General features: G+C 36.9%; 2 protein-coding genes and 1 long non-coding RNA gene across 3 annotated transcripts; all 3 read left to right on the plus strand.

Moving 5' to 3' along the window:
- The first annotated feature begins 1178 nt into the window (after nt 1-1178).
- On the plus strand, nt 1179-2350 carry LOC146671441 (uncharacterized). Its single transcript, XR_014911606.1, has 2 exons — nt 1179-1511; nt 2102-2350. It is a non-coding gene; the product is annotated as an uncharacterized LOC146671441 (long non-coding RNA).
- A 2247-nt stretch (nt 2351-4597) lies between these two features.
- On the plus strand, nt 4598-15005 carry LOC146671442 (adhesion G protein-coupled receptor E1-like). Its single transcript, XM_085405344.1, has 21 exons — nt 4598-4814; nt 5577-5708; nt 7166-7312; nt 7387-7512; nt 7695-7838; nt 8182-8331; nt 8448-8594; nt 8676-8722; nt 8965-9039; nt 9164-9193; nt 9288-9441; nt 9528-9641; nt 9737-9909; nt 11040-11225; nt 11953-12156; nt 12250-12491; nt 12594-12660; nt 12762-12853; nt 13883-14042; nt 14717-14782; nt 14949-15005. The coding sequence occupies exons 1-21, from the start codon at nt 4598-4600 to the stop codon at nt 15003-15005; spliced, it is 2730 nt and encodes a 909-aa protein (XP_085261470.1).
- A 1540-nt stretch (nt 15006-16545) lies between these two features.
- LOC146671443 (adhesion G protein-coupled receptor E3-like) lies at nt 16546-26051 on the plus strand. The gene is made up of 23 exons (XM_085405167.1): nt 16546-16573; nt 16899-16937; nt 17044-17403; nt 19525-19656; nt 19907-20053; nt 20133-20258; nt 20460-20603; nt 21232-21393; nt 21533-21682; nt 21777-21814; nt 21993-22073; nt 22230-22259; nt 22354-22516; nt 22602-22715; nt 22814-22986; nt 23067-23243; nt 23737-23940; nt 24034-24275; nt 24384-24450; nt 24777-24868; nt 25119-25278; nt 25557-25613; nt 25708-26051. The coding sequence occupies exons 1-23, from the start codon at nt 16546-16548 to the stop codon at nt 25783-25785; spliced, it is 2964 nt and encodes a 987-aa protein (XP_085261293.1). The 3' UTR covers nt 25786-26051.
- Nucleotides 26052-26300: the final 249 nt, after the last annotated feature.

Genomic DNA, 26300 nt, shown 5'->3' on the forward strand with positions numbered 1-26300 from the left:
TCCCTTGTATTCACCAGTTTATCTTGTTTAAGAGTTTCTATCACCCCACTACTCATCCACCGAGGAAAATATTTCCAGAAAGTGGCACTACCTTTAACGCAACATTTTCAAACACGTGTGTAAGATGATATCCACAATCTGCACTAATAAACTAGTAAAATGTGTGTTTTAGGGTTTTATTAGTTTTAAATATTCATTTTGTGAATAAATGCAATTTGCCTGTGTGAGAAGCAATTAAAGAGACATAAAATATCCCTCATAGTACCTGTATGTCAATAGCATTTAGTGTGTAACAGAGGATTTAGCGAGTGATTACAATGATAGCCTGCTCTGTGGAGCAGTTTAATTCAACCCTGTTTCATTTATATTAGATATACATTATATATATATATATATACACACACACACACACACACACACACACACACACACACACACACACACACACACACACACACACACACACAATATTAGAGACAAAAGAAACCCAAGAATGTGTCACATGTGCTTGAATTGCAGGCTCTGACCATAACAAGAACATACCTTGACATGGGCCTTAGAACACGTGTACAAATTTGTCCTATATGACTTATCAAAACCCTCCCAGAAGTAACAAAACAAAAAGAGAAGTGTATTTTTTAAAATTTATCTTGTCAACTAGTAAAGTAGTATTGATTGTTGCCTTTACTTTCCATTATCCACATTGATTGACTCACAAAAACAGCACTGCCAAGGAAACATGACATTAAATGCTACAAACACTAATAAGAAAGAGAAAATTTGATGAACAATCTGAACTGACTAATAATAATTACTTATAGGCACTTGTTTATCCTTTATCACACATTTGACTGTTTAACTTCGACTTGTCGCTGGTCATATAATAAGGTCATATAATAAACTTGTTAGCAAGGAAGAAGACTATGGATTTGACCAAGATTAGATCGAAAAGCTATGATAAAGGGAAACAGATACACAGTGTATATATATGTATGCACGATACAGTGCATAAGATAAGCAGTGATTAAATAATGGGCTATTTTAATTGCAATCCTTGAACATGTCTGCTACAAATGGTGCACAGTGACTGTATTTGCATTATCTCTTTGCATGTTTAAGGCAGGATTAACTTTTTTGGGAAGCAATTCAAATTTCACAGTGTGTGCTACACAGCAAATTCAAAAGTGTTAAATTTTTTGGTGTTAATAGTCTCCTTGCAAAAGTAGAGTTAATTTTACTCTAAGCAGAGTCACATTCTTTTAATGTAACTCTGAGGTGTAAAATGATAGTAGTTAAAATCGAGTGTTAAAAATGAGTGTTTCTATTTCAAATCTGGAGGTGTTACAATGGAAACATTAACTCTTGACCTCTTAACTCTGAACTCCAAGAGGGGCTATGACACCAACAGAGTAAATTCACAGACTCCGCCCCCAGCACGGCTCCAATCGAAGCTGAAGTGAAGCCGTTTCAGAACAGTTTGCTCTACATATTTGAGTTGTTTGCCCTGCTTGGTAAGTCATTTTTTCAAAGATTGTTTCAATTGTTATTAGCTTTTACTTCTGTGGCTCTTTGGAGTTGAGACAAAGCTGTGTGAAAGGCATTAGCCATGTTGCTCGCTGATAGCATAATATTCTGTTTTAGCTAGCTGAAAGGTATTGTTTGCGGGCAAATACCACAGCCTTGAAAAAAAGCTTGCATGTGAATTTTCAGTCAAACTTTTGGTCAAATACACCTAAAACAATGTCTAGAATGTGAAATGTTGGTATAATGGTGCTACTTGAAGCCTGAAAACGATCGCCCATAAAAAATAAAATAAAAAAACGAGCAAACAGCAGTAGCAGACGTCCTGACTGGGTTCTACGTTAGCATTTAGATCCCTCCAGAGTTTTGTGCACACGGTTTAGGTAAAAATGAAAAAAGTTGAGGTTTTACATTTAGTTCAGTATTACCTGTTGCCTGCGTCCTTGTCTTTTGGGAAAATACTTTACACAAGTAATGGCTCAAAGAGGATTCCTTTTTTTTTTTACTGTGCTGCAATTGTTTACTGGATTATTTGTGCCGTTAATTAGTGTCAACTAATTTTTATTCAATCTCCACACAGGATATGCTTGTGAAGATGGAATATGGGGGAGAGCAGAAGTGCGTTGAAGTTCCACAAAGGGATGAATGAAGGACATGCATATTGTATTGAAGAAATAAGTGATGAGAATGCTGTTATTTGCATTTACCATGTCAGACCTTTTGATAAACAAAATTCTAATGAAAGTGAGAACATGTACACTGTTACATCTTTCAGAAAATGTTTTGAAATTGTGGTGCACAGTTCAGAATAAATGTTTTTCAAAAACCATTGCATCTTTTTAGTAAATGTTTATTTCCAAAAGAAATTTCTAGAAGTTCAGAACAGTAAAATTCCCGCTTTTTAGAATGAATTAGAAGATAACTCTTACGTAGTTAAACTAAAATACTCTTTGAGAGTTAATATATAAACTCTTAACACCAAGTGTTAAATTATCAACTCCAGACAGATTTGGTGTTTAACACTAAATCAGAGTTAACGTACCAACTCTCCAAAAAGAGTTAAATTAACACTCTCTGGTGTGGACCCATATAGACACTTTAATAGTGTTGAAATCAAATCCGACAGTGTTAATTTGGACATGCTGGATTTGCTGTGTACAAGTATTCAGGACTGACGAGCAGATGTCATTGACACACGATGTTTCGTATGATGATGAATTACTTTGCTTTGTCACTTCTACTTGGTATGTAATTTTCTGTTTTCATTCAATTCAAAATAGAACCTGAAAGCAGAAAAAAATCTAGATTTTTTTAATGAAAAAAGCTCTTTTTGATTGAAATTGTATTTTGCCTTTGATAAATGTTCTGTTGGCAGTCCTAAAGAAAAATACATCTGAACATACGCTTTTGGTAACCCTCAAAAAAATTATTATAGCAAATATTTGACCACTCTTTTGCATTTGCATGGACCCGGCTTTAAAGCGTAGTCCACATATTTTTAGTAGACTTGAGGTCAGGGCTTTGGGAAGCTCATTCCAGAAGCTTTATGGATCATTTCTCAACAACTGCAGATTCCAAGATCAAACAATTTTATGGAAGTACAAGTTATTGTGCTGTGTCATTACTTTGCCAAGTTTTGAAAGAAGACACACTGTGAACCCAAGATGAGGGGACATTGATTAGGATGTGTAGAAACAAGTGAGGAACCACCATGTATTCATGTGTGTGTATGTTACATATAAAGCAATAACACATCAACAGAATGCTTGTTTTTTTATAAATAGGTGTGAATGTGGAAATGAGGCAAGTTGTATAAAGTGCTTTAAGTTGTCAGGTAGAGTAGAAAAGCACTATATAAGACTCAGTCCATGTAGGTGGATGAGGATTGTTGTAGTTATTTTTATGACTATTTTGATTAGCATTTATTTTGTCACCTGGAGAGCATACTTAAACTTGCAAACACAGCACATCTTTCCATGCCATGTGCACTACATTAATATATCCTTTGTCATGTTCCTTAATGTATTCTACTAAAAAAGAAAAATTATACAGTCTTGGAGGCATTCCTCAGTTTGATTCAAGTGTAAAAATGAAGTTGGTATGTGACATTATAGAGATGGTAACGTGAATGATTACTTTTCAATAGTATAACAATTTAACAGTAATTTTTAAGATTAATTAAACATTTCTATAACTTTTTATCTTCTTTGTTTCAGGTTTGCTTGTGATACCTGTTATTACTGTGTTTCCTCCTGGTATGAACAAATAAATAGCCAATATATGTGATTTAAAATCACCATAAAGTAATAAATTATGTGTGATAATTATTGTACATATTTGATTTGCATTGTGCAGGTTCTTGTGATGGATACACCAATATAACTCAGTCGTGGCGCAATCGGGGATTTGACGCTACTTATTTTGGTGCCACTCTTGTCAATGACCAGCAGCTTCTTAACAAATGGTGGCGCTTTACAGGGATTGGTGGAGACAGAGTTATTATTAATTGTGTACCCCCTTATCGTGGTGGCACATGGGGTGCTCTTTTTATTTCATCACCTTATCCAACCACTGAGTCTCTGACACCAACAACAGTGACTGCATATGGCTTCTATTCTTGGTGTACTGACATGTCCGCTGTAGTGAATATAGCTCTCTGTCCTGGAGGATTCTACGTGTATCAACCAATGAGTTACCCATATTACCAGCAAGGATATGCGACCTGTGAGTAGTAACTAATTCTTGTCACCATGCTTCTGTTCATTTTTACTTCTAAAATAGAAATCTTAGCTTGAATCCCTTTTTCAAATATTCAGAAATCATTCATTCATTCATTCACTCATTCATTCTTCTCTTGGTAGAGGTGGATGCATCTTTCCCCCTCTCCCTCCCTTATCTTTCCCTGCTTGGTTTCTGTTCTTTTCTAGTCTTGTCTAACTCTAACCCTCAGAGAGTCTCTCAGTCTTGTTCTGGATTTGATCAATTAGTCCCTTAATGAAATTGACACTGCTTGATGGTCAGTTGTGTCGTGTGCCTGGCGACACTCAATGGGGGGCATTGAACAAGATGTGGAACAATGATAACAGAGTTCCCGCTGTTTGGAGCTGGCTCGGACCTGGCTTATCAAAGAACAAAGAAAGCGATTACAGCTGTTCAAAACCCCACAAGGCTAGCCAACATTACTGACGATGGGCAAGCTGTGAGTACTCAGACTGTGTTTATTGAACACAATATTGATAAGATCTTGGAGAAGCTGATGGCTCCTCGATGGGAATTGAGAGACTTGATGACCAGTGATGGACATTTAGACCAACTGTGAAACTGGAATGCAGTTGTTCGTTCGAACCCAAACAACCATGTCCTTCATGCAGCTATCCAAGGCCAAGACTGGCCAGAACAACAATTCTCCCTGATAAGAGGACTGTATTATGACTGTCTGCTCCTATCCCTTAAGGTCACCTATGTCAGGTGGAGGAATGTTGACTTTTGCTTGACCGGGAGAAAGGACTCTCGCTCTCAAGTTGAACACTCCCTCCCCCCTCCCAATGCCTCCGAACGCTTACTCCCACTCGAAGTAGACAGGCGGACCTGTCCAACACCGTACCAGGACCAGGCTGCTGTTCATATGGGCTAACTCTTGACTTTTTTCGTACCTCTCTGATCTTTCTTCCCAATGTTTTGCTTGTGTATTCTATGTATGGTCAGAAGGGGTGCTCATGATGGCGCCGGATCATCTGGCAGCCTGCGAAACAATTTCCCTCAGGATAAATAAAGTACTATCAATCAATCAATATAAATTCTAAATTGCTGAAGTTAGTTATCTGCAGTGCTGAAAGTACTTTAACTGGCATGGTCTCCAGGCCTAGGATCAGTTGGCTGGTCACATGACATGCAGACTAGGAGAGAGGAGTGCACATTGCACATTACGACTGTAAAACTATGTCACTAAATATCTAAACCCTAATTTCAAAGGGCAAAACTCGCTAAATTGAAATGTTTTTTTGTTGATAGTCATTTATGTTATGATTGTGTTTCACAATTGTATATGTATTTAGATCATTATGACTGTAAGCCAGACTCTTGTGGACCATTGACCAAGTGTATGCCAGATGGAGGCTGCAATTGTGAGGATGGTTATGAAATCCCCCAAAACCACCTTCCTACTCCGGCTTCATTTGGTTGTGTTGGTAAGTACGTGAAATTAAAAATAAGTAACTATTCTATATTTCTTGTTTATTCTTATGAAAATAATGTATAAAACAAAGTACATCATCTTTTGATCCTGATGTCTTATGCCTAAAAAAATGATCTGGGCCTTACCAGGTTAAAAAAATCATTTGATCTTTCAAAAGGACAATGCAAAAACTGCTACTCATAAATCAGAGTCCCTTTATAGATAACACTTTCTACCCTAAGTTGGGAAAAAAGGGTTAACATTTTAAATTATGAGGGAAAAAAAGAGAATATTACGTAATAAAGATTTATTCCTTTACTCATTCCTTTTAAGACTTTAAGTGTGATCACAGGTAGGAATATTTGAAATTCTCAAAAATGTGTGGAATGTGCTGGTCAGTTTACCAGCATGCCATGCGATGAAGCAAACTAACTTCTTTAGTAACAAAGTTGACAGTGTGAGATTGCATTTGCAAACAGCAGAGACTAATCTTTCTTGTAACATCATCCCCTGGATTAGGGTCAATAAAATATGTCCTATAGTATTTGGAAAGGTTAATGAGGATTCAGCTGAGGATATGTTGTCATATCCTTATCTCCATCTTTTATAGATGAGACATCCATAGGCATAGACTTGGATGGAAAACATATTTAAATCCTTGACTTTGCTGTTCTCCCAAACGTCCTTCAAACAGCCTTCAAATTGTTTGCAAATGGTCTAATAATTCAATGCTCACATGGGCAATGACAGTGAGACCTGGAAGGGTGTAGTTGGGAAGAACCGCATGCCTGATCTAAACCTGAGTGGTGTTTTGTTATTGGACTTTTGTGCCTACCACTGTTTGTCCATAACGAACACCATGTTAGAACATAAGGATGTCCATAAGTGCACATGGCACAAAGAACACCTCAGGTCACAGGTCGATGGTCGATTTTGTAATTGTATCATTGGATCTGCAGCCGTATGTTCTGAGCACTCGGATAAAGAGACCGAGCCTTTCACTGATCACCACCTGGTCTTGAGTTGGGTTATATGGTCGAGGAGAATACTGGACAGACCTGGTACGCGTAAATGCATATTTAGGGTGCTCTGGGAAAGTCTAAGAGAGGCCACTATCAAAGAGATCTTCAACTCCCACCTCTGGCAGAACTTTCACAGCATTACCAGGACACTGTAGGTAAGGGGGGCCATCAAGCTGATCAAAGAGCTCTGGATAGAGACCACAAAATTGAGAATGTGGATACAAGTGGCAGAAATGAGCCTTCTCCAAAGGATGGCTGGCCTCTCTCTTGGAGATAGGGACCATGCTGAATGATAATAATACAAAGATTTACACTAATGTTTGTTATAAATAAACTTCACAAACAAACTAAAGTAACAATAAATAACTAAAAACAAAAGAAAATAAACTTCACTAAATGTCAATACTGTTAAAGTTTGCAGCTGGTTTGTTATTATTCTTTTTGTCAGATATTGATGAGTGCCAGAGGACTACAGGGATTTGTGGTCCTAACTCAAATTGTAAGAACACCGTTGGGTCATATATATGCACCTGTTTGAATGGTTTCAGTGTAGCAGATCCAACACTGCCACCTGGAACGTCCAATGGATGCACAGGTACCAATAAAAACACAAAATAACAAAATCTATTTTTAATGCAGATTTTAACTTGGTAACTGTGGTATGTTTAGATATTGATGAATGTCTTGCCAATATCTGCGGGCAATATGGGTCCTGCACCAATACAATTGGAAGCTATGTGTGCAACTGCAATGAAGGCTTTCACATTCAATCAGATGCAACCCCGGTTTGCCAAGGTCTGTATTATTATTTATGTCATGTGTTTGGTAGGAAAATCCTTTTTTGTGTTTGAGCGAATATAGCTTGTAGCATAAAGTTCTTTGAGTGATTAACACAATTAGAAAAGCATATTAAGTGTAATTTTCAGTACACAAAGAATATAAATTGAATTTGTTTACATTAACTGTCTTCTTTTCAGATAATGATGAGTGTCTAACCTCATCTATCTGTGGCCCTGATTCTATCTGCACAAACACACCTGGAGCTTATACCTGTGGGTGTATACCAGGTTACGCACCAACTGATCAATCCAAAGAACCCAGCATGACCAACATATGTACTGGTATTTACAACATATTTACAAAGGCATTAACTGAAAACTGTAGATATAGGCAAAGAGACTGCAGTTTAATATGAAAAAATGCAGAATATATACAAAAGAAACAGGTTCAGTCTCACAACCTGCCATAGTATTTTTTGACCTGCAGCTTGAATTTGATTAAATGAGGTCATTTCCCATTTGTGTATGCAGGTAAGGAAAAATTACAAGCACAGTTTCATTGTTTTTTGGGGTGGTTGTTAACCGTTTGGATCACTGTGAGTCTCTCTCTCTCTCTCTCTCTCTCTCTCTCTCTCTCTCTCTCTCTCTCTCTCTGTCTCGGTGTGTGTGTGTGTGTGTTTTACAGATATTGATGAGTGTGCTGACCATGTGTTGAACATCTGTGGAGCAAACTGTAACTGCACAAATTCAATTGGATCTTACAACTGTACCTGCCTTACTGGTTATCGAGTGGACAATCCAAATGTTATAGCCAGCATTGCTAACCCATGCAATGGCATGTGCTATTCCTATGCTCTTTTGTTTCCAAAAGCAAATAAAAAAATTAATATATAATTTCCAAAAAACAAACACCAAGACAAACAGCCCCTTTTGTTTCTCTCACCGCTTTAGATATAGATGAGTGCAGTGAAACTCCTGGACTGTGTGGTAACCAAACTGTGTGTACTAATGCACCAGGCACCTTCTATTGTTCCTGCCCTGATGGATTCTACCCATCAACTGGTGTAATTTGGAAGGCGGGCATCACTTTTTGTAAAAGTGAGTAAAGCTGACTTCAAAGACATTTTAGATTTTCAAAAGTGTTTAGAATTTAAAAGTATTTTTTTAATTTACTGACAGGCCTTGAAGACATTCTAGATGAAATCAAACCCCATAAGGTAAGACTCGTGGTGATTTATGTTTTAGAGGCTAACTGGCTAACTTTTTAATGCATAACAAAGTTCATTAATAACCCGTTATGTTTCATGATTTTGATTGTAAGTAAGTTAGTTCTTTGATAAAGATCACGTTTTCACAGTAAAACATTCGACTGTAATTAGACAGTTATACAAAACATAAATCCCCGTTTTTTAAAGATGCAATCGTGTAGCAAACATAAACTAAACCCAAACATTAATTTCAGGATAAGACAAAAGAGAGAGCTTTCCTTGAAAACTTGGGTGAAGACCTGAAGAACAATACAGGTGTCCTTTTACCGGATGTGGTACGTAGTTAAAAACGTTAACTTGTAAATGCTACACAACAAATAGGATGTAACGTGATGCACAGAAAACCCGGCAGTTATTTTTTATCTAACGCAATTTTCTCCATTCTTGACATCTTTGCAGACAGTTGCAAACTGCTTTTCTACATCTATGGTACTAAAAAGCAGAGTCATAGCTTTATATTTCCAGTTTATTCATTTCATTTGCTTGTTTATTTGTTCATTACAATAACTCAAGTCTTCTGTAGATGGTTTCAGGTGTTGGAACACTTACCAGCACAAGCAGTGAAGGAGACGGGGAGACTGGTAGTGTTATTCTTGGCCTCTCAGAGCAGCTCGTTGTTGCAATGACTCCGTCGACTGAGACGAAAATAAAAAAGGAAGTGCACACTTCAACAGTGGGTAAGACCAAGCTCAACTTTACGCTAATAGGTCAAATTTGAGTTCTTAGTAAATACAAACATAATGAATGCATATCTGTGTTCAAGATTTGAGTCTAGTGGCCATTGGTTCATTGAGCCATGATAGCAAGAGTTCATCCCTCTCTGCCAAGGAATATGAAATGAAAATCAACTTGGAGGATCTAGCTAGGGCCAACAATGGTAAGAGCTTTTTTTTAAAATGTTGACTGACACAGGTGCATCAAGATGAATGTGGTTGTTGTTGTTGGATTTTTTTGTGATGTGACCACTTCCAGGTTCTGTATCAGCCGCCTTTCTGACGCTAGATGGGATGGAGAGCATTCTCAGTCATCAATACTTCAAAACCAAGAATGTGACAGAGATGTACTCAGATGTTTTAACTGCCATAATACCAGGAATAAACACCACCAACCTGACAGAGCCTGTCAACTTTACAATTCAACACAAGGTGTAGCATCAAGATTGTACATATAGAGTGTTGTGAAAGTGTTTGCCCCCTTCCTGTTTTCCTGGATTTTTAGTATGTTTGTCACTTAAATGTTTCAGATCATCAAACAAATATAAATAATAGACAAAGATAATGCAAGTAAACTCAAAATGCAGTGTCTAAGTGTAGGTATTTGTCATTAAGGGAAAAAAAAGTAATTGCCCCCTAACCCTAATAACTGGCTGGGTCACCCTTAACAGCAACAACTGTAGTCAAGTGTTGCAATACGTGGCAATGAGTCTTTTACAGCTCCGTGGAGGAATTTTGGCCCACTCGTCTTTGCAGAATTGTTTTCATTCAGCCACATTGGAGGGTTTTTGATCGACAGCGTCTCAATCAGATTAAGGTCAGGAATTGGACTTGGCCACTCCAAAGTCTTAATTTAGTTTTTCTTAAGCTGGAGGTGGACTTGCTGATGTGTTTTGGATAATTTTGAATCATCATCAGCGTGCCTCAGAGTGAGGTCTTGAACAGATGGACGATATTCTCCTTCAGGATATTTTGGTAAACAGCAGAATTCATGGTTTTTCAGATCCTAAGGCACCACAACAACCCCAGATGTAATGGAACTCAAATCTCATTAGTACACAAAATATTTTCCAAAAAGTCTTCAAGATCATCAAAATGGGCTTTTGGCAAAGGTGAGATGAGCCTTTTGGTCAGAACTGTTTTATTTCTTGAACTCCTCTGTGGATGACATTTTTGCCGAGTCTCTTTCTTATTCTTGAAGCATGAACTCTGACCTTAACTGAGACATGAAGCTTGCAGTTCTTTAATGTTGTTCTGGGTTCTTTTGTGACATCCTGGATGAGTTGTGAATGTGCTCTTGGAGTAATTTTGGTAGCCCAGTCACTCCAGGAGGAAGCCAGGAAGCTTTCCAGACTCATAGCTATCAGTGACTTTGTTTCTCCGTTGTTTCTTTAGATCGTGGTATGATGTCTTTCTCTCTTTGTCCAATATTAACATTTGTGTTTAATATGCAAGACACCAGGAAATCAGGAAGGGGGCAAACACTTTTCACACCACTGCATGTATTGAAAAAGAATCAGACTTTTTATTCTTGCCTTTGCCTATTTTTTTTTTTTTTTTAGGAAGTACCAGATAATGGAATGGTCACTTGTGTGTACTGGGAAGCCGGAGAAGCCGAAGGTGGACAAAATGGAGAGACGATGCGTTGGTCAGAAGAGGGTTGCTGGGTTGCATACTCTCACAAAAACTACACTGTTTGTAGCTGCTCACACCTTTCTACCTTTGCTCTCATAATGCAGATTGGGGAGGTATGTCAGTTACATGTTGGTAAGGTTGAAGTCTTATTACTTACAGGACTTAACATACTTGTACATTTTTCAGATTTGATTAAAACTCCACAATTTGACAAATGGAAACATGCAGTGTATATAAGCGGTTAAATCCCTTTTTACATTTTAAGTGGAAGAAATTTTTTTTTGTAATCAGTCAAAATTTCTGTAGAACTTTAATTTGGTATTCTGTCAAACTGCTTTGTCAACAAGTATAGTACACTTTACACACCCAGTTTTAGACAGTTTATCCCACACTTCTTGGCATATGCAGAATTAGAAAGAGACACAACATTTCACTAGCAGGGACCACTCCCTTGGTAACAATGAGCAATGAGGGATGAAGGAGTGTGATTAGTGCTGCGGTTTGGGGAAGGCCTTGAAGGCCCCTGTACTAACGAGAAATAAAGGGAGGAAAGGAAGAGAGGAGAGGACAGGAGAAGAGAGGAAAGAAAAAAGGAAGGGGGGGGGGGGGGGGCATGAAAATGAGAACAGCAGGTATTGGAGAAGGGGGGCTTTTATAGCCTGAGGCCAGAGGGGGCGCTCCTGAAATTCAGATGATATCTCAACAAAAATTGCTCTTAAAAAATCTCCTGGATCTTAGACATTTGTCAGCTTTAAAGCATTTCAATAAGCCAATAAGTCAAGCACAGTTATAGCCAAATTTACATCCATTTTCATCAGTATCCATGTATCTCATTTTCAGCCTGTGCCACAGAATGACTTCTTAGAGTGGCTGAACCGGATATGTGTGATTATTGGACTATTCTTCTTGGCTTTGGCCATCTTTACCTTCCTTCTGTGCAGCTGGAATCCCAAAATTAACAACACAGCCCGTCTCCACCTCTGCCTCAACCTGTTTTTTTCACAACTGCTCTTGTTGTGGAATCACAAATACACTGATAATAAGGTACAATGTGGCTAAACTCCAAGAATTATCAAAATATTATCTATTGTGTTCCAATTGTCCATAAAGCTTAAACATATTTATCTGTCTCTACAGCTGGCCTGCACTGTCATGGCAGGGCTTCTCCACTTCTTTATTGTTGCCAGTTTTGTGTGGATGTTGCTGGAGGCACTACAGCTCCACTTGTTGGTACGGAAGCTCTCCCAGGTGAAAGTCATTCAAAGAGATGGCCTCCCCAGGCCTCTTCTCTATCTGATTGGCTATGGTGTTCCATTTGTGATTGTGGGTGTTTCGGCACTGATGTATTCTGGTGGATATGGACGTACTGAGGCTAATGTGTAAGTCAGACACAGTGCAATGCACCGATTTATGCATTAAATCCTTTTATTACTAAATGTACAAGACTGGATAATGGTCTCTGATGTGCGTTTGAATTGCAGATGCTGGCTGTCAGAAAAACGAAACTTCAAATGGGCTTTAACAGGGCCAGTGATAGCGATCCTTGCTGTGTGTCTATTTTTGTGTTAGAACCGTATTACACATTACATTTTTTTCTTATAATGATAATTTGTCTCAAAGTTAAATTATAAATCTGATTATTTTATCAGATGAATTGCTACCTGTTTGGTGCAACTTTATGGAGTCTGCGGCCCACCTTGGCTAACATAAAAAGTGATATCTCTCAGTCCAAAGATACAAAGTAAGTTTGAGGTTTGTTTAAAAAGCAAGTTCAAATTCTGAGTAATCATTAAGATTTTTGTGCAGCTTTTTAAAAAAAATGTCACTCAGTAGAGACTCCAGACTAAGTGCGATTTCCATTCTGATTCTGATTATTTGCTAAATGACAACACAGATTTTTCCCTATTTCAACTACAACTGACATTATATAGAAAGAATAATCAACTTTTTTCAATGCAAAATATTATTTGCATAATAAAAAATAAATAAATAGATAAATAAACTTTTGCTCCAAACTCAGTAAGTTACAGGATTTTCTCTTTCAAGCATGCTAATAATTGAATAGAAATTAGCTGTTGTATACCCACCTTTATATCAGACACTTGCATCATTTTCCCGTATACTTATGAATTCCCCGGATGAGAGGACATCAACCCTTTCCCCTTTTTTCTCACCTGTCTGTAATTTTCCTTTCACAGCTCTTGCCTGACTCTCTTACTTGTGGTTGGTTCTGAGCTCTGAATAGTTTAGCTTGACTCACTTTTCATTTGTTGGCTAATTTTTAAAAAGTACAGAGTTAAGTGTTTGATCAGGTTTGTCATAACAAACATTTTCTGTGGTCGTTTACTTTGGCGAACTTTGTGTCTTCACTCGTGGTGGGGAGTTTCCATGCTGACAACTTGTTGGCATGCGCCTGTGAGTGTGCGCACAACTATTTGCATGCGTTTCCATGTGCAAGTAAATCATTTTTTATTTGTGCACTGTGAGTGTGTAGAAGTAGTAGTTTGTAACAATTTGCTCATGAAATGTATGCGCAAGACGCCGACCAGCCAGTCCCCCTTCTGGACCAGAGAAAACTGGAAATCGGGAGATACCTTTCCCTTGCCAGACAATCAGTTCATCTCTAGAGACTAAACATGTCTTCCTGTTTGACTATAAGTGCAGTTACAGTAGAGAAATGAATTCATTTAGCATACTGACTTTTTTATTTAACATCCTGCTCCAATGTTTTGTAAAGAACTGTAAAAACCTTCTGTTGTTCTGTTTGCAGGTTGATTTTGTTCAAGATACTGGCCCAGTTTGTTATACTTGGCTGTACCTGGATTCTTGGCCTGTACCAGACGAACCTCTTCTTTCAGGTTGCTTTTATAGTTCTGAACTCCCAGCAGGGTACTTTTCTCTACATTGTCCACTGTGTCCTCAACAAGGAGGTAGACTCGTTATACCAGTGTTTCTTAACACTTTTCTTACATACTGTATGTCAAACTTTTTATAATTCATTCTTTATATTATTCCTGAGTTCAATTCTACCATCAGGCCGGGGTCTTTCTGTGTGGAGTTTGCATGTTCTCCCCCTGTTTGTGTGGGTTCTCTCCGGGTACTCCGGCTTCCTCCCACCATCCAAAGACATGCACTTAGTGGGAATAGGTTAATTGAGTAATCTAAATTGCCCATAGGTGTGAATGCGGGAGTGAATGTGAGTGTGAATGGTTGTCTGTCTCTTTGTGTTAGCCCTGCGACAGCCTGCGACCTGTCCAGGGTATACCCCTGCCTCTGGCCCTACGACAGCTGGGATAGTCTCCAGCGCACCCCGCGACCCTGAAAAGGATAAGCGGAAGCGAATAGATGTATTCTTTATAAGAGAAAAAAAATTAAGTTAAAATGTAGTTAAATAAAAGCTAATCTCTGCCCCACTAGCAATGGCTCTGTGGCTTTATGGATCTATCTATAGGGAATGCACCACATTAAACACCTGTTTAATAATGACCAGCTCTGTGATTTAACATCATCTCTAGTTAAAACATATTGGTAGTATTTTTTATGAGTTTTATAGTGAGAGTTATTTCATTTATTTTTCAAAATGTGCATTTATTTCATATTCTAGATTAGAGATGAGTATGTCAAATGGCTGACCTGTTCTTTCAACAAGACCAGAGAAGGCGGCTCAGTGGTAAGTTTCGCATAGCAGTCACTTGACCAATAAGACTTTTTAAATTTAAAAGCTAACCTGTGTTGCAAATGTGACCGCATAAAGCGTTGCTTTGCTTGTAATAAATTTAAACCTTTTGTAACAATTTTTTTAGTTTTTCTAAAGTATCTGCACTACTTTTTGACAGAGAAATGCACCATCAGTGTCCGAGGACTTGGACATCCCTCAAGAGCACAGAGGGTGATGTTGATAAATAAGTGAAGGAAAAGATGGAAATGGAAGATTTATATACTTTTCTGCTGGCAACTGTTTACTTTCTTGTCAAATATTTGAATTTGTACTGTGAATCAACCTTATAAGTTCTTTCTGTCATGAAAAATTAGTGCATTTTATGTAATACTTGTTTAAACTTATTTAGAAAGTGTTTTAAACTACTACTTGCTGATTAAATGTCCCAAGTGTTTCTCCCAAATGTTCAACTTTACTTTGAAAAGGTTATGGCCAGATATAGGTGCGCCCAAATCATACATCAGATCTTGGGTTTCACAACCAGTTATTAGGGCTAGAGGACAATAACTTTTTCCACACAGGGTCAGGAGGGTTTGGACAGCATTTTTTCTTTAATAAATCTAGTTGTTAAGCAAACATTTGCTTACTTAAGTTTTAGTTTTGCTTATTTAAAGTTGCTTAATGATGACTGATCAGCAATTGACCAATGATTGATTCAGTGGTTGGAGTCAACTATTGTACAAGTGGCTTGTAATGCCCAGTTTTACAAGACACAGTAAACTGCTGTTAATGCTTTAAAGTGGTTGGTTGTGGGATTTACATACTGCTTAATTTGACTCAATAAAGTCGCCTGACACCCAAAGTTCTGTTTTTTGTCACCATTTAAACGACTTTAAAGTAAATACATTATTTACTTTAATTTAGAATTTAGGAGGAAGAAAGTTGGTCATTAATTATCAATGTCCCATAAAAAGGTTTACTCATGGGTGCCTTTTTGGCATGAGGAAAGGAAGGAGTCTTGCCCTTTTTACAGGCCTGAAATACAGCCCCCCTGAAGCACAGTATGGCTACATTTTTCATGCAGGTGCCATGATTACTGCAGCTTGATGAGAGCAGACAGTAGGGCACTGGTGGAGGGCAGCCTGAAGGAGGAGTAGTTGGTAATGTAAAGCAAATGCAGGCACTGATCGTGTACATATTAGCATACACAAAACACTGAAACGGTTCGTTTCGAAGTAGGAGTGAGCTCTGATGCAGGTTTTGACTGAAAGCTTGAAATGTTTTTTTTTGTGTGAAAGGACAAATATTCAATAGATCAGAAATACGAGATGGCCTACAGAAAAAAAAGTAGGACAAGCAGGACAGCCCCTATTTTTTTAATTTCACAAATAAAATAGCTATTTGATCAATTTTGAAGTGTGCTTTAAAAGTCCTTAGTCTCTAAATTGATTTGGTGCAGATTTTACAGGATTAGTTTTGGGAATTTTAAGTATAACTGTGTTCATTGTCTTTGAGATCTGAGAAAGGAACTAAAGAAAAGAATAAATGCTTCACAAACCTGAAAACACTTTTTCACAAACATGAAAAAGACAACATAAAAATCCTGCAGTCAACAGTGTATGTTTCTTTCCTAGGTCCTTAACATAGTCTACACAAGTTGGTGAATTTGCATTGGTTTTTGCATTCACATAATGCTTTTAAAAGCAATATTTGGGTGTTGCTCATGTTTTACAATGTGAACATTCAGAACAGATCTGGAGACTTGACTTGTCACTATGGACTGTGTCTTGTCACTTTTTCTGGGTAAGTGAATTTGACAGAGAAAATAATTTTAAAGGTATTAAATTGATGTCAGTGCTAATTTTAATGAGAAAACTAGATTATTAAGATGGAACAAATTTTTAGTTTAGATTCTGGATTCAAAGACACATATTTCTAATCAAATAATGGTAAATTATAAACAGTTACTATGACTTTAGGTAGCATTTCACAAAGATATGTGTAAATTTCAGTCAATGTTTACAATACTTTAATCGCAAAAGTTTTAGTTTTTGGTTTTAGCTGTTGAAAAATCACCTTTTAAAGCAATGAAAACTAGTTCATTCACCAGTATTTTTCCCTTTGGTAGGTTTGTTTATCATACCTGTCTCTTGTGATTTTCCTCCTGGTATGTAAGATTTTCTGCTACAGCAAATACTAAAAAACCCACAGCAAATCCTCCAAAAACGTGTAAAATAACTACTATGATACCAATGCTTGCTTGTTATTTGCAGGTTCTTGTGATGGATACATTGAGATAAATGAACCATGGCGGAACCGAGCCTTTGCATCTACCCCTTTTACTGGTTATTCCCAAAATGATACCGATTTTCTTGGCAAATGGTTGCGCTTTACGGGGATCGGTGGAGACACAGTTATTACATCCTGTCTAACAGTCCAAACTGGTGCTACACTTGTCCCCATTTTTATACCATTTCCCTTACCAACTAATTTGTCTCTGTATCCGACAAATGGGACTGCAAAAGGGTGTAATGAAAAAAGTTTTTTAGTGAGTGTGGCCCTCTGTCCAGGAGAATTCTATGTGTATAAACCAGAGGATCCCCTCCCAGCTCCCGACATGGTATATGTAACTTGTGAGTATAAACATTTTTTGTGTGTAGAATTTTAATTTGAAGTTTTATTGGTTTAAAGAATTGTGTGAAATGTACATGATGTGTTTAAATTTGTATTTTACAGGCAACATCTTACGAGCAAACGTTACTTACAAAATACACAAAATACGAAATAAAAGTTTCGAAACATCAATTCTCATTTGGACAATTAAGAAACATTTTCAAACTTTATGTAACGCCAGAACTGCCATTAGTGATATTTGATAGGCAAATAATGCAAAACGTCTTTATAATAATAATAATAATAATAATAATAATAATAATAATAATAATAATAATGATAATATAAGCCCAAAATGCATCTGAAAATGATGATGATGATTTAAATTACAAAAAAATGCTGTCAAAACCAGCATGGCCGTGTGTAAAAAAGCCAATGCCTCCTAAATGTAATAACTGGTTTTGCCCCCTTTGGCATCAAGAACTGCAAGTTTTAATTCAGCTACACTGTAGATGGTTTTCAGCTAAAACCTGTTTAGGTCACCAAAAGCATCTCAGTCTGATTCTGGACTTTGATTCACCCATTCCATTGGTTTTGGTATGTTTTGAGCCATTCAGAGGTGATTTTGGTGGTGTTTTTTGGATTATTGTCCTGCTGCAACTCCCGGACCACCACACTACCACCACTGTATTTGACTCAAACTAGGATCACATTTTCTGAATTCTGTGTTAGTTTTATGCTAGAATAAGCCTCAAACCTTACAAAACGTTCAACATTTGTCTCATCAGTCAACAGAATATTTCCTCAAAGACTTCGAGGGTTAATCAAAAATGTTTTTAACAAATGTAAGACGAACCTTTCTGTTTTGCTCAGTAGTGGTTTTCTCCTTGAAACTCTCACATTTTTGCTCAGTCTCTTTCTTATTGTTGGATCATGACTGGGACCTTAACTGAAATTAAGTGTGTAGTGCAGGTCTTTAGATGTTGTTGTGTTTTCACTTGTGAACCCCACGATGAGCTGTTGATGCTCTCTTGGAGTAATTTTGGCACCCTGGATTTTTCCAGGGAAGGTTTCTAGATAATGGCTGTCACTTAAGTTCCAAAGTCTTAGAAATGTCTTTGTAAACCTTTCCAGGCTGATACATGTCAATTACATTGTTTCTTAGCTGCATGATATGTAGCTTTTAGAGAGTTTTTAGCCTATTTCACTTTGTAAGACAAGTGATTTTATGGTTCAAGAGTTCTGGCAGTAATTGGATCCAGGCATAGCTAATGGAACTGAACTTAGCTTTTACAAAAGATCCGGTTAACTGTTAATACCTGTGAATTCATGACTTAATAAAGGGAGGAAATGCTTCAAATAGGGCCAGGAAGGTTTGGATTACTTTTTTTTCTCTTAATAAATTAACTGATTATTTCAGAATTTTATATTTTATTAATCTGTGTTAAAATAAGTTTTTACTTTTATTAACTTGTTTGATGCTCCAAAAAGATTTAAGCATTTTCAAAGACTTATTCAATTACTTATTATCTTTGTCTTGTGAGTGTATGCCTTGTGTTGATGAATTTCTTCACTCACAAAAAATATTTTGTGATGGATACAACCTAAAAGAGTCTGGGAGTAAACTACATTGACAAAGTAATAGGCATCTTTCCACTGAGATGCAGTTACACAATATTTTTTAAGCAAATATAATACTGAAATAACAATAAAAAAAAAACAAGTTACACAGAATAGAACAGAAAAATCAAATATTAGATTAAAACAGACGTATTCTTTGATGTAGGTGTTTGTATTGGTGCTGTATGGGAAAAAACATCATTTGCATTCTTAAAAAGATGGCTACACTAAACTTCATTTGATTAGGCCGCAGTATTTTGAAAACTAGTAAAGATGTGAAACAACTTGCCAGCTATGAACTGTTTTGTGCTTCGCACAAGCAAGTAACATGTCTGTTACAATATCATACTCATTCATTTTTATGAGCAATGCATGCTGCATTCATGATTTTTTTCTTAATATAAATAATATATATAATATTATTATTTATCCTAATATATAAAATAAAAAATATATTATTTATTGGGAATATTATGTTATTCATAATATTGAACATGTACCATGATTTTATATCTATTTAGATCATAGTAAGTGTACTGAAAAGTCTTGTGGACCATTGGGTAATTGCACAGCAGGTGGGGGGTGCATTTGCAATGATGGATATGAAATGCCTCCAGACGACCCGCCTACTTCAACATCATATGGCTGTATTGGTAAGAAATTATAGTACATTAAAAACAAGATGTTATTTTCAAAACAGCAATATTTATATATATTTTTTATATTACGATCAATATGAAAATACATAATTTTCAAGATCGTTACAGAAATCTAGACCTATAATGTTTACACCAGTAATTGTAAAAGCTGTTATTTATAAACAGACACTCAGAAGCAAGTGCATCATCTGGACTAATATGTTTTTAAAGTTTGCAATTTGCTAATTGTATATCATCTTACCAGATATCAATGAGTGCACAAGGACTAAAGGAATTTGTGGTTATAATACCAACTGTTACAATACAGTTGGGTCATACAGTTGTAACTGTTGGGAAGGATTTCAACTACCAAAGCCAATACCAAAACTTAAACTGACCCCTGGCTGTGAAGGTACAAATCAAACAAACAAACACAGAAATAATCCTGTTTAGTTTGTTTTATATTCACTTTTTAATTGTTCTTTGTGTAGATATTGATGAATGTCTTAGTGGTGTCTGTGGGCCATACGGGACCTGCTACAACACCATAGGAAGTTTTGTGTGCAACTGCTCTAAAGGATTTAGGGCTGATTATAAGATGTCCCCTATTTGCCAAGGTCTGTATTGCACGTTACAATATTCTATCAAGTGAACTTCATTGGACTGTTCATATTACTGTTAATTACTGAGTGTGACAACAGAATATTTGTATGCATAATATATTAAGAGTTGTATGAGTTTCTGTGAAAGGGTGGTTTGTACTTTTACAACTTTAAAATGCAGTGTGATAAGAACTAGCTGTAACTTTCTAACTTCAGATGTTGATGAGTGTTACAACTCAACGATATGTGGTCCATATTCTATCTGCGAAAACCTGCCTGGAAATTACTCCTGTAGCTGTAAGGTGGGTTTTGAACCAATGGATAAAACTAAGCAACCCAATGAGACCAACGTCTGTATTGGTATGTGAAAATTGATTTATTTATATTTGAAGTCACTTGTGTTTGCTCTCTCTCTCTGTCTCTGTGTCTCCCTGCTATTTCAAAAGTATTTATGTGACCACTACAATGTCACAAGATTGTTATACTGAGTAAAGAAAGGCCTAGGCTGACAAAATACATTAAATCACAGGGTCATTGCTGTTTTAGTGTCAGAAGGATGAATTAATGATGAATTATCAAAGTGTTCAATGAAGCACTGGCAATGTCATGGCTTGGCTAAAATCATACAGACTTTTTTTTTTTTTTTAAAAAAGGAAAGACGGAACACATTGTCACAAAATGTGGAAACTATGCAAAGATTAAATTTAATCTATTATAAATAAAACATGAAAACATACTATCCAGATTTGGCATTGCTAGCACAATTTAACTGCACAACCTGTCCTTGTTAGATTTGAAACTAACAGAATAGCCTCTTTTCCATTATTACCTAATCGGACAGACTAGCCAAGATTCCTCCAAATATGCGTTTATTGTTGTCATAGAAACATGTCCAGGCATCCGCTGATGTAATTTTTGTTTCTCAGAAAAGAATATATGGCTTCTTTTGTTGATAACATATATTTTTTTAATTCATGTACTTCAACAGATATTAATGAGTGTATCCTACCAGTGTGTAGTACATGTATAGACATCTGCGGACCAGATTGTAACTGCTCAAATTCAATTGGATCTTACTTGTGCACCTGTATCCCTGGTTATCGGATTAACAACCCAGACTTTATAGCCAGCTATGATAACCCATGCAGAGGTTTGTGCTCTTGTTTGGTGTTTTGACATATAGCAGCTCAAATATGATTAAATGCAGCAGTTTGATCAAATGATCAATTAAAAACAGATTGCCTTGCATGTGTGTGTGTGTGTGTGTGTGTGTGCTCTCTATACTGCAGATATTGACGAATGCACTGAGACACCCGGTATATGTGGTAAAATGACTGTGTGCACTAATGTACCGGGTACCTTTTACTGTTCCTGCCCCGATGGATTGTTCCCCACAACTGGAATCGTTGCCTGGATATTGAATGTCACATATTGTCAAAGTGAGTCAGTTTCAACCATAATTTTGAATTGTTTTAAGGTTATTTATTTGGTTTGAGGGAGCATTTGATGTTCACATTTTTAATTTACTGACAGGCATTGAAGATGCTCTAAATAAAGTTCCAGTCAAAGAGGTGAGACCCATCAAAATATTTACCTTTTAAAGGTGCCTTATTTTTTTGTCACCAATGCATAACAATGTTTAAACCAATGTTTAGCTCCATTCAAATAAAGCAACAGGAAATTAAACCATGACAATTACCAGACAGTGCTTTGTAATAAATGAATACTAATACTGCACATTCAATGCAGGGTCTGACAAAAGAAATATCGTTCATCAGCAATATGCAAGATGACCTGAAAAACAATACAGGTGCCTTCATACCAGAAGCGGTATGTAGTTCAAAAGTAATGCTTGTAAGCCAGAGTGTGCTTTGTTATATATTCAGATATTTGTAACTAAAAATAATATGTTATGTGATGTACTGAGTAAACCACAGTACATTTTATCTAACGCCTTTCTCTCTTTTCTTCATAATGTGTTTGCAGACGGTAGCCAACAGCTTTGCTGCATCTATGGTACTTAATGTCCAGCCAAAGAAAACATACCATATTCCATGTCTGTATTTACATTTATGTGTTTCACTGATTAAAATGATTTACATTTTTGCAGGCCGTGTCCGGTGTTGGACCACGAGCCACACAAAGCAAGGTGAGTAGTGAAGGAGATCGGGGGACGGGCAACGCAATTCTTGACCTTTCAGAGTATATCGTTGTTGCAATGACTCCACATACCGAAAACCAAACCAAAAAGGAAGTGCACTCTTCGACAGTGGGTAAGTTAAATTCTAATATTTTGTAGCTTGACTATATTTAAAATTACTGTTGGTATGAATTGACTGATTGTTATCTATTTGTAAGATCTGAGCCTGCTGGCCATTGGTCCAGGGAGTAAGGATAACTGGAATACCTCCCTCTCTGCTAATGGAAATACCATGGACTTCAACTTGCAGGCTATAGCTCGTGCTAACAATGGTGAGAGAGTATTTTAAAAATTAAATATATTGACAAATCCAAACTGTTTTTATTTAACAAATGGTTTTCAATTTCTTTTGTGATGCGAAAACTCCCAGGATCTGCAACAGCTGCTTTTATGACACTGAATGGGATGGAGAGTCTTCTCAGTCATCAGTATTTCCAAACAGAGAAAAAGACAGATATGTGTTCGGATGTTATCACAGCCATAATACCAGTTAATAACACTAACCTCACAGAGCCTGTCAACTTTACTATCTACCATAGGAAGGTACAGCTGCAGAATCTCAACTCTACATCTATTAATGCAGAGGGATACAGACTTTTAATGTTTCTTCTTTGCTTTTTCAGGAAGTACCAGAAACAGGAACAGTCAGTTGTGTTTACTGGAAAACCACAGAAACTGTAGAAGGAAAGTCTATGAGCTGGTCAGAGGAAGGCTGCTGGGTTGCATTCTCTAATGAAAACTATACAATCTGCAGCTGTTCTCACCTTTCTACATTCGCCCTGATCATGCAGATTGGGGAGGTATATATTTTTTTCTTCTTCTTTTTTGATGAACTTATTATTAATTTGATTTTGAGTATTGGATGCACAGACTTTGTCTTTTCTTCACTTCATTGTGTTGTAGAAGTAATTTAATTTGATAAAATAACTCTTTTTTTCTATTAGCAAACACTGAGTGACTCAGAATGGCAATACGTAGGGAAAAATTCTTGTAAACCCAAAAACTGTTATAAAAATTTTAGAAATTGAATACGGTACTTTGTGGAAACTCCCTTGGCCACAAACAATCTCCTTAGCTAGTGTATAAAAACTTGGTACAGGTTGATTTAGCCAGTTTATAACATTCTTTCCAGAAGTAATTGTGGTCTAGTAAATCTGTGTGTCTGGGAGCTAAAGGGTTGTCAGCGGTTTGTCCCAAAGCCAACTGTGAAGGGACCTGAATAGTTACTTGCATACTAAGAAAAATATGCAGTAAGGTCATTTTAATCACAATCTTCATATGTCTCATTTTCAGCCTACACCATCAAATCCTTTTTTAGAGTGGCTGAACCGGGTATGTGTGATTATTGGACTATTCTTCTTGGCTTTGGCCATCTTTACCTTCCTTCTGTGCAGCTGGAATCCCAAAATTAACAACACAGCCCGTCTCCACCTCTGCCTCAACCTGTTTTTTTCACAACTGCTCTTGTTGTGGAATGACAAATACACTGATAATAAGGTACAATGTGGCTAAACTCCAAGAATTATCAAAAGATTATCTATTGTGTTCCAATTGTCCATAAAGCTTAAATGTATTTATCTGTCTCTACAGCTGGCGTGCACTGTCATGGCAGGGCTTCTCCACTTCTTAATTGTTGCCAGTTTTGTGTGGATGTTGCTGGAGGCACTACAGCTCCACTTGTTAGTACGGAAGCTCTCCCAGGTGCAAGTCATCCGACGAGATGGCCTCCCCAGGCCAATTCTCTACCTTGTTGGCTATGGTATTCCATTTGTAATAGTGGGTGTTTCTGCACTAATTTACTCTGATGGATATGGTGTTACCTCCTCAAATGTGTGCGTAACACATAATTATTTTCACATTTTCCCATGTGATCAATGTTTTTCTAGAACAGGTTTGCTTGATTGATTATTTATTTACTTGTTTACATGATTCTTTTGCAGATGCTTTCTCTCTACAAAGCGGAATTTCAACTGGGCTTTAACGGGACCTATTATTGCTGTCCTAGCAGTGAGTACATTGAGTATTTGCAGCTGCGTATTGAGTGTTTAACATCCTCATGTGTATATGTATAACTACATGACTGTAGTTAGCTGTCATGTTAGGCCTTGGACATTTAACTTCTGTTGGACAAATGGTTTGTATTTGGCCCATGAAATGTAGGATTGGGTATAGGATTATATTTAAAGCACTGCCGTGCCAAATTGGATTGACAACTTATTGTAATGGAACTGAAGCAATAATCTATAATTAAAAGTCTGTGTTATCTAGTCTGTGGCAGGCTTCTTTTTACTTTGTACACCTAGCAAATATTGCTGTTTGTTTATTTTTCAAAGATCAACTGGTTATTGTTCCTTGCTACTCTCTGGAGTCTGAGACCCACTTTGGCCAACATGAAGAGTGATGTTTCTCAATCCAAAGACACCAGGTTTGAACATTCATGTACTGTTTTCACTGAGGTGACAATGAAAGTGGCACCTGCATGTAAGTGCTAATGCACAATTTGTGACTTACGTACATGTCTTTATAGTGGAACTCATTGTAATGTTAAGGTGAAGGATGGCTTTGGATAAATGAGCTGAAATAAGATGAAACACAGAAAATAAGGACATGTTTTCTGTGTATGAATGTAAACACAAATAATGGTAAAAAAATATATTGTGCTCTTTGTTTTTCAGGTTGATTATTTTCAAAATCGTGGCACAGTTTGTCATACTGGGCTGTACATGGATTCTGGGCCTGTACCAGTCAAACCTTTTCTTCCAGGTCCTCTTCATCATCCTCAACTCCCAGCAGGGCACATTCCTGTACATCGTACACTGTCTGCTAAACAAGGAGGTAGACCTTATCTTGAGCTATGCTCTTATTACATTTTGCTCTTTCACAACCTCTCATTTAAATGTTCACACTAGGCCAATAGTAACACAATGAAGGGAGCATAAAGTAAGTTTGTGGTTATTCGCTAAAAAAAAATGATCTGCTGGTTTCTCCTTTACTGTGTTTTACAAATTTTAAGAAGTACAATGTTCACAGTGTAACAATGATTATGGTTGTAAAGCTTTACATGGACTCTTCAGTATGGAGCTATTATACTGTACTGAAACTGTCTTTACCAGGTGCGAGAGGACTACATTAAATGGCTGACATGCTCTATTGGAAAAGAGGCAGCTGAGGTAAGTCTTGTGAAAAACATCGAGTCCTGTCACTTTTAATCTCAGTCAGATCAGCTCTTAGCCCAGCTGTTTCTAACAAATGAATGTATTTCAGGAAAAAGATGTGGGTTCGGTCACCGAAGATTTCGACAAGCCTGAGAACCAAAACAATGAAGGGAAGAAGGACCACTGATCCAATGAAGTGAGCAACGCTAAAACAGACAACGCTATATGTATCGAGTTATTATCCGTGCTTTTTCTTAATTCCATTTTATTGTGTCTAGAAAGTTAACGGTAGCATAGCATATTAGCTTATTAGCTTAGCATATTGATCTGTATCATTGTGTCTTTTAGGGCCCTAGCTTGCTATTTTAACTGCTAAAGAAAAATATATTTTTAATTAAACCTGAATGCAGTGACTGCTAAAGTAATGCTCTTTCACAAGCAATTATTTCTAGGTGTGTTTAAGTTTTATTAGTTGTATGTTACTGTACTAGCTGTGCTATATTACAACAGTACATGTCATGTTAACACCATCAGTTAGGCCTGTTATTATTATTATGCTGTATAAATTTGAAATGTAGCTAATGTAGCTAACGTAGCTAACGTAGCGGTAGAATACCATAAGTCTGACAGCCATACTGATTTTCTCACTCACTGACTAAACAGACCATCTCTGTACCTAATTTGCTTGGGTCTGGGAGCTTT

This window comes from Rhamphochromis longiceps, linkage group LG4 (assembly GCF_057381845.1).
Source record: "Rhamphochromis longiceps isolate RC_006_pf linkage group LG4, R_longiceps_female_GT1.1, whole genome shotgun sequence".
NCBI lineage: Eukaryota > Metazoa > Chordata > Actinopteri > Cichliformes > Cichlidae > Rhamphochromis > Rhamphochromis longiceps.